Source organism: Xylocopa sonorina, chromosome 6, assembly GCF_050948175.1.
Source record: "Xylocopa sonorina isolate GNS202 chromosome 6, iyXylSono1_principal, whole genome shotgun sequence".
Classification (NCBI taxonomy): Eukaryota; Metazoa; Arthropoda; class Insecta; order Hymenoptera; family Apidae; genus Xylocopa; species Xylocopa sonorina.
This window is the reverse complement of record NC_135198.1, coordinates 1,385,214-1,393,824: the sequence shown is the minus strand read 5'-3', so window position 1 is coordinate 1,393,824 and position 8,611 is coordinate 1,385,214. Positions and strand designations below refer to the sequence as shown.

Sequence of the window (8,611 nt, the reverse complement as noted above, 5' to 3'; positions counted from 1 at the left end):
AATGCAAGTGAGATTGAAATCCAGATGGCTCTGCGATCCGGATTTTTATGACGCGCATGCGCACACAATTTTTTGGAACACCGACATCAAAGTTGCCGACAGAAAGTTTCGCTACTGTATACTGCGGTTAAACGTAGGTCGGTGACCGTCCAATGGGGAGTAGCTCTATCTAGTGACTTCGTTTCTCATTGCTTGGAAACATTGGAAACATTGATGTTTAATATCGCACTAGCGATAGAATGATGGTATTCATTCCACTTTACAAACACAAACGTGAGCTCTGCTCCTTCAATAAAAAACAGCTTGATCTAGTTTCAGAAATTCTCATACGTTTGTTCCTCATCTGGGGATAGATATAAACATTCGTGTGTTGCACATGCTCTCAGAATTAAAAGTTATTCGATTAATTGAATAATTACATTTTTTATTTTTTAATACGTAGACATTGAAAAGGTAATATATGTTTGTTATTATAAGCGAAATATGTTTAAAATATAAATACTGATCTTCAGCTGTTAGTTGTTAAAATTCTTGTAAATAATTCGTATCGAAATAATTATACAATGTAAAGTATATGCTGTAAATAATTTTATACTTAGTATTAGTTAATTCATTCACTTATATAAGTGATGCTAAAGAATTAGTCCACAGCCAATTTCCAATAAGATTTTCCGTTCTGTGAGAGAAACTCCCGATTCTTACATAAAATTATGTTACTTAAAATGTAAGTAAATGCTTTCTAGCTATATATAATTGTATAGAAATATTTCATATTGATATCGGAGACATACACATATATTTTATTTCTTATCAGTTTCTATTGAATGGTCTTGGAACTGCAACAAGTAATACTTGTTGAGATTTTTGCAAATAACGCTTTAGGATTTATTGCATGTTAATTAATATTGATTGCTGCGACAGTTAATTGAGTAAAATTTTATACAAGTTCGAAGTACCAAGACAATGTTCACACATTCGAATTCACATACATCGACTCTGATGTAAACTGATTTCCCTTAGATGACGAAGTCGTACACTCGTGGTTCTAACCTAACCTAAGCGTAGATATAAAAGAAAAATACTTATTTAGAATTTTGAATATCTAAGGAGATGCCGCGATTACCATTACATCCTTCAGCGGGAACTGGTGTGAATACTAAATGGCCTAAATCAATTCGACTTGTTCGTTTCGGATGTACTAATAGACCATTTTATCATATTGTTGTTATGAATGTAAGTTTTTACAAATCACTTCTAATTACCGCCGTGTATTCGTATTAGTTATCAAAGACAAAATATTCTTCCCATTTGATCGGTCTTATCTGTGTAATTATGCAATTCAATAAAATTATTGTATTTCCTAGGTTATAATGTATTTTTTGCAAAAATTAGTTTTCTCTATTATTTACACGCATACACTATACTTTCTTCAAGGTAAATAAACTTGTAAATGTAATATTGATAAATTTCATTCTAGACAAAAGCTGGACAGTTTCACCCTCCCATAGAACAATTAGGCACTTATGATCCCATGACAAATAAATATAATGAAAGATTAGCTGCATTTAATTTTGAACGTATACAATATTGGTTAGGACAAAATGCAACAGTATCAGAACCAATAGCAAAATTATTAGGACTTGCAGGCTTTTTCCCTATACATCCAAGATCATACATGACTGCATGGCGAAATCGAAGAACTGCTGAAGAAGCAAAAGCAAACGCATCCTCGGAGCCAGATACAGACACAAAAGCAGAGGTTGCTAGTTAATATGTTTTAGCTGTTCTATTTATATTAAATATTTAGTTTGTAAACAATGTATACGCATTTCAATAAAATTGTTGAACAAAATAAAATGAATTTGATATTATATTAACATACAAGAAATTGACAAAAGATAATATACATTATTTGTGATTAAATAAAAGGCATTAAAAGAATTAATTATTTTATGAATTGAATATATTTTTAATATATCAATGAAATAGTTTCAGGACGCATTTGAGATATGTTTTATAAATTCTGGATATTCATGACAGAATTGGTGTATATGGTTGGAAAAAAAGGAGAGAAAAAAATATTTCCCCAGGTGAGGCTCGAACTCACAACCCCGGCATTGCTCACAGATTTACTGTCTTATAAGTACCGTGCGCTAACCGATTGCGCCACTGGGGAGTTGTACTGTGCACTTTCTTATCTACTTACACGTATGAACGAACGAAAAATAGTGATTAAAAATAATAATTATAAGATACGTATATTTTAATTGGATATTGAAAAAGATTAATGTTGCATAAAATAACAATTTTACTAATTTCATCATTCTAAACATAATTTAAATATAACAGAGATATATGAAAAACACAATAGTTGTAATTAAAATAAACATTTATTATACTTGTACTTTACTAATACATTTTTTATATGATACGCAGAGTGTAACGATAGTCTTTTAAATAAACTTTATAACTTTTTGTTCTCGTGATGATTATTATGTATTATTAGATTCTACAGTGGTTTCATCTTGATTTTCATTGTCACATAAATCAAGAGCACTACATAACTCGGACCATAAAGAATGAAGTTCCTCTCTTGTAGCGTTCTTTTTATCAAACTTTTGTAATAGAGATTCATTTCTTTGTGCAAACATCAATCCTGTAAATGACAGAAAGTTATGTTAAACTGCAATGATATGAGTGCTCTACTTTCTTACCATTTTCTGTAGGGTTTACAATAAAATAGTGTCCAATTTGCCAAGTTCTTTCCGAAAACAATACTGACCATTGAAACGTTAAATATATGTATTTAGTATTTTTGGGTGAATGTAAATGGACATAAAAACCACCATTTTCAACCACACATTCTTCATAATACGCGTACTTTCCACATTTCAAACTATCTAACAGCTTTTGTCTAACAATGCTCTTTTCATTATATTCTGATATGGCTAGAAAAAATAAACATTTAACAATACATCTAATTATCATTACTATGAATTTTATGAATGTTTATGCATTTATAAGAAATTACAAAAAAACATCTAAAGCAAAGTAGACATATAATATTTAAAAATTCAAATAATTTTATATTCGATTAAATTTTTTAAATTGTGTTTATGTAAATACTAATATGCATAAACATTGACAGTCTAGTTAATATGAAACAGTTATAAGATGTACAAACTACCAGATGTGAGAAATGTAAAATTTTTCATTCTAGTAATAATTTGTACCCAGGGCTTAATCTCTATTATATAGCACTTTTTGACATTTACAAAGTGACATGTTATGTCAGAAACTTCAAATTTTTCTTCGCTCTAAAATAAAATAACATAAATGAAAAGCTCATAGAAGAATATGTTTTTAAGGATTTAATATTATTTTGTTTCATATACCTCAATTTTTACTGTTAATTCTATATTAGCGTTCAAAGCATTTGTTATTAAATTAGCGATATATTTATAAGTATTTCCATGTAACCATTTTTTCTCTATATTTTCATAAGATATCCCAGTAATTTTTCTGGTAATTTGACAAAATAAATTTTTATGCCGATCTGATACATTTTGATTTTCATTATTAGCATCTTCCATATATTCGGGCACACTATAGTAATAATAACAATAAGTATTAATATCAAAGGTATCAAAGGTATAAAACTTGGATAAAATCAGAGTAAATATGGTACAACTCTAGTTTAACTCGGCCTTTGTTATTTTCTTGTTCGTTTAACTTTTTAATTAAAACTTGTGCTTTTACAGCAAGTTCTTCCTTTAGTCTTGTTAATGTACTAATCAATTCTGAATCTTCCATTGTTCCGAAATAAAATCACCTTTAAATACTTGAATATTTATTACAATTAATAAATATCCTTACAATGTTCTGAAATAAAATGTAAATTTCACATATATGTGTGTATATATCTTTTACTTTTGAGTTAAGAAAGTTTTTGTCTATAATGATGAAAAATTGAGAAATATACTATAAATAATACAAGTGATATTTTCAAAGTTCATGTAATATTAATGTATTTTTTATGGATTCGAATTTGAAATATTGAACATTTCATACATTACATGAGAAAATACATGCACCAGACAATGTCTTAGATTTTTGCGCGTCGTATAACACTAAACAATTAAAATTGTTACAGCAGCCGTCCAATGAGAAGTAAGTCTATTCGATAGCACTAGTATCATTGTTTGTCATTTGTTAGCTATGTAGAGCAGTAACTCATAAGGCGTCAAACATAACGATAATAGTGCTGATGTAGTTATTTACACGTAGGTCTCAAATTGGTCTATTTTTTTGTATAGAATAAAATCATATCTATTTGTAATAACTGCGGACAAATGTGGGAATAGTCGAAAAGTATTAATTCTAATATCAAAGATTTACACAGTATAATGACCTTTTATTTTTGTACATAACCTAAAAACTATTTGACAATTACTATATTCTGATCGATAAATAATGATTTACACTATTTACCTTTGATTATGGACCTTTAATTACATCGATTAATGTAGAACAATATTAATATTTCAAATATAATAATTTCGAAAAAATATTCAATATTAACAAAATGGATGATGAAACTTTAAACAGGTAAGTTATTTGTATTTTAATTTAAAGTTGTTTTTTGATAGTCTTTATTTGAATAGTAGAATATTTGCGAAATCGTCATATGTAATATTCAAAGCATCATATATGTATGAGATATGTTTAGTTGAAAGCTTTTTGTAAGGACTATTTTGTCTGAAATCAAATTACACATTGATAATTTTCTACTATATCAATGATTGGAATTACTGTAAAATTAAACATTTTACTGTATGATATCAATTTGTAAAATCTTTAAATCTTCAAATAAAACACTATATATGTAAGGTATGATCAGCAGTTTACATTTACATTATAACAATGATCTAGGGCATCCAATCAACCGATACTTTTTTCTCCTAACAAATAAGTATTTGAATTTTTGAAATTCATACATTATAAAATGTTGTTAGTTGTGCTTATCAAAATTATCATGAATCATATTTTTATTTTTAGACTTGCAGTTGAAGCATTATTGGAAGAGGCAAAACTCGGGGCGAAAAGGGCAGAGATAATGGGCCCTAGTGGATGGATAAAACCAAGGGAATCTATTAATAAAAGATTCCTTCATTCAACATTACGCAATGTTGTTCTTTCAAATAAATATCAATTAAAAAGAAGAAGTGAAAAACGCTTGCGTACAGCTAGTTCATAAACTAAATTAAATTAATTAAATTATGTAAACTAATGCTCTTCTTAACATCTATTTAATATAAGAAATGTTTTGTTTAAAAATGGCAAAGAATATATGTAATTATTTTGTGTGATTATATTGTGTTCTCTTACTAATTTATTTAGTCTTTAGTGATATTGAAATTGTTTTCTTCTTATATTAAATAAGAATAAAATTGTGCTTTGTGGCATGGAAATCTATCTTAGTATTAATTAATTGATTACAGTTTACTGAAAAGTAGAAGAAATGTAAAATGAAATACATTAGTAACTATATAATTCCAAATAAAAGAGTTGGTTAAATTTAAATAATTAAAGGAAAATTTTTAGAAAGTGCAAAACAGTATTACATGCTACAGAAGTAAGAATGATGTTATATGTATATAAACATTGTAATATAAAGTAGGGATAAGAATTGAACAGATAAAAATTTATTTACTACAATAATTTTATAAATATGCACGATATAAAATAACGTATATTAATAAAGCGAAAAAAGAGAATATTACTATGCCTTGCACTGAATATAAAAATCAGTGTGTAGCGTTGTTACTTGCTCGAGTAAACAATAATATAATAGTATAAATTTTGAAATGAAGAAATGATTTTTTAACTTAAATTTATATAAATTCAAGTAAATCGTGTATCATTCCCTTAAAATTTCCGCTTTATTTCTATCAACAATTTTCAAATATTATAATACTCTTCTGTGCAAATGAAAGTATAATTTTATGGAAAGTATGTCAATATTATTTTAATAGAAAGGTTCAGAGTGAACAGATTAAAAAAAAAAAAATTAACGAGAAATGAAATTAATATCAAGTGATTTTATAATTAAAAAATTATATTTATTTGTTTACAAGTATGTACGTAAGTACCTATCACATACATACATATATATTTGAAAAAATATAATTTAATCAATGCAAATCCTGTTCACTAGATATATGTACTTTGTAAACTGAACAATTTTGTTCGAACTTATATAACAGTTATATACAAAAAGAAAATAATTTTCGAATTAAATTATGAAATAATGTAATTACAGTAAAAAATATTTTGACTATACTTCAGTTGTTTTGTTTATCGTAGTTGTGTAATAATACTGAAAATCACATGGGCTCATGTTACTTCCGCCACAGAGAAAATCTTTCTTTTGCATGCGTTACGAAAGGTTGAAGGTTTGGTACAGTGGAATCTTTTAATTGCAAGTACACAGTTAATATAATAAATAATATAAGTTTATACAAAAACCATGGCAATGAATCTAAGGGGGCTTTGCAGATTAAATTTCAGTCTTGCAAACAATGTACTATTTAAACCGAATTTTATAAATGGTATGTAATCTCTCTAACCTGACTTATAACGAGTAACATTGAAATTTATATTAACACATAAAAGGTGTGAATATTACTATAATTTGAATAACATAAAAAAAAGTGGTTTCGTTATGTTAATTTTGTATCGTTCTGCGATTAATTTCAACTAACATTTATATTTTCTACCTATAGTTGGGTTCATTCGGTGTTTATACACGGAGTACGATTTAGGTATAACGACGTATGAAAATGCGAGGTTTTTATTTCGTAATCAGTTTATGTCAATAGAAGATACATTTCGCACAAAAATGAAGGAACTTTGTGAACAAGAAAATGGAGTGGTATACACAGAAGATTTAAAAGCAATGTTACATTTAGCACGGGAAAGTGATGATGATATGGAGTTGTTAAATAACATGTTAACAAAGTATGTTCAAACTGAACACGAAAGAAAGTTCAGTGCATATGCATTTAGCCCAGTTGTGATGAGACTGTATTACTATTTAAATAAACCAGAGCAAGCTTTAGCCATGTTCGATAATCCATTATTTGCTGACAATTTTGACTATCGTTCATCTTTTCGAATTTTAATGTGTCTATTATTTAAACACGGAATGTACAAAGAAATAAGAGATGTATATGATAAAGTGTTTGATGCTAAAGGTATAAGTTTCATTGGAAGCGCTCATGTTATAATGTACGCTGCGTGCTTGAAAGAGGTAACGTTTCATTTTATTTGTTTCGTGTATCGAATAATATTCTATTTAAGCTATTTAATATATTTAATAATTATTTTATTAGAATACACAGGAGGCTTTCGAATATGCATTGGAACGTTGGAATAGACAGTATAGTGTTTTAAAGCCTGGACTAAGGAGTAGCTATATAATGTCATTATTAGCGATAAAACAGAATACACCTGATGCAGCATTAGAAATTTTATCTATAGTAGATAGGCAAACATCTGTCCCAGTCAGGAGTTTAAAAGTTTTGGCATATATGAAATTACAAAGATACATGCAAATAATCCCTATGTTAAAGCATGCACTAGAACTCCGTGATACTGCTATTTACAAGGAACATTTCTTCGCTGATGTGGTATATATAAATTTAGAGTTTACTACTTTAATTTAATTAGGCATTAGCTTTTCAAAATAGTGCGTATCGTAAGCAATATTAACTTTTATTCATAAATTCTAATATAGTTACATAATAACAGATTTGTACAATAAACTTAATCTAGATAAAGTATTTCCGTGTATATTACAGATTTATGAACTCGAAGAGAAGTTAGATACAGAAGAGGCAATAGAACGCAAAGACTTGCTTTCTTTAATTGGAGATGTCAAAAAATATGATCTTATTGACACGCGTGTAAGTGATATTAGATACGTTGAAAAAATTTTCTGTTTACTATATTTTACTATAAACATAACATAGTATTTATTTTAAATATAACATATTCTTTTTTTGCTGAAGCACACTTTGGAAGAGTATCTGTTGAGACCCATGGGATTAAAGAAAGAGAGGTTGGATAAAGTAGGAAAGAATTTTGATAGAACTCAGTCTACTCAATCTAATCAGTCTACACAGTCTACTCGGTCTACGTATAGACAAAATAGAACTGGATTAAAGAATTTCTTATAATAGACTCTTTCTACAGCGTTTGCTGTCGCAAACTAATTATTAGTGTTTTTGTTAATGTTCAGTTACGAAATGCAAGTGCTTTTCACTGTATGATTCTGTACTTTCCTGATCAAGACAAGATGTCTTGTTGTCTGATATATAAACAAATTGTTTACCGATACCTTGTAAGTATAGTAAGTGTATTGAAATTAGTACTGAAATAAACAAGAATCTAAAAAATATTTATAAGCTTATAATAACGTCTACATATTGTCAACCTTTTGTATACCATTGCTACTTAATTTTTACAATTATTTAATGCTCTCCATTTAATATACCATTTTTTAAACAATAAATGCGTATATAAATGTTATGTTGTAAAACCCATTTGA

At 27.8% G+C, this 8,611-nt stretch overlaps 4 protein-coding genes and 1 non-coding gene across 5 annotated transcripts; 3 read left to right on the top strand and 2 right to left on the bottom strand.

Moving 5' to 3' along the window:
• Positions 1-809: 809 nt before the first annotated feature.
• On the top strand, positions 810-1,857 carry Mrps16 (mitochondrial ribosomal protein S16). Its single transcript, XM_076896258.1, has 3 exons — positions 810-920; positions 1,021-1,233; positions 1,478-1,857. The coding sequence occupies exons 2-3, from the start codon at positions 1,111-1,113 to the stop codon at positions 1,769-1,771; spliced, it is 417 nt and encodes a 138-aa protein (XP_076752373.1). The 5' UTR covers positions 810-920; positions 1,021-1,110; the 3' UTR covers positions 1,772-1,857.
• Positions 1,858-2,082: 225 nt separating this feature from the next.
• Positions 2,083-2,176, bottom strand: Trnai-uau (transfer RNA isoleucine (anticodon UAU)). Its single transcript has 2 exons — positions 2,139-2,176; positions 2,083-2,118 (listed from the first exon to the last, which is right to left on the bottom strand). It is a non-coding gene; the product is annotated as a tRNA-Ile (tRNA).
• Positions 2,177-2,433: 257 nt separating this feature from the next.
• LOC143424490 (uncharacterized) lies at positions 2,434-3,599 on the bottom strand. Its single transcript, XM_076896559.1, has 4 exons — positions 3,396-3,599; positions 3,188-3,317; positions 2,715-2,948; positions 2,434-2,656 (listed from the first exon to the last, which is right to left on the bottom strand). The coding sequence occupies exons 1-4, from the start codon at positions 3,591-3,593 to the stop codon at positions 2,493-2,495; spliced, it is 726 nt and encodes a 241-aa protein (XP_076752674.1). The 5' UTR covers positions 3,594-3,599; the 3' UTR covers positions 2,434-2,492.
• Positions 3,600-4,283: 684 nt separating this feature from the next.
• Positions 4,284-5,437, top strand: LOC143424422 (protein POLR1D). The gene is made up of 2 exons (XM_076896472.1): positions 4,284-4,608; positions 5,059-5,437. Exons 1-2 carry the CDS (start codon positions 4,586-4,588, stop codon positions 5,255-5,257), a joined length of 222 nt encoding a protein of 73 aa, XP_076752587.1. The 5' UTR covers positions 4,284-4,585; the 3' UTR covers positions 5,258-5,437.
• Positions 5,438-6,441: 1,004 nt separating this feature from the next.
• LOC143424156 (pentatricopeptide repeat-containing protein 2, mitochondrial) lies at positions 6,442-8,461 on the top strand. The gene is made up of 5 exons (XM_076896055.1): positions 6,442-6,611; positions 6,786-7,312; positions 7,395-7,691; positions 7,863-7,967; positions 8,073-8,461. The coding sequence occupies exons 1-5, from the start codon at positions 6,530-6,532 to the stop codon at positions 8,238-8,240; spliced, it is 1,179 nt and encodes a 392-aa protein (XP_076752170.1). The 5' UTR covers positions 6,442-6,529; the 3' UTR covers positions 8,241-8,461.
• The last annotated feature ends 150 nt before the right edge of the window (positions 8,462-8,611 follow it).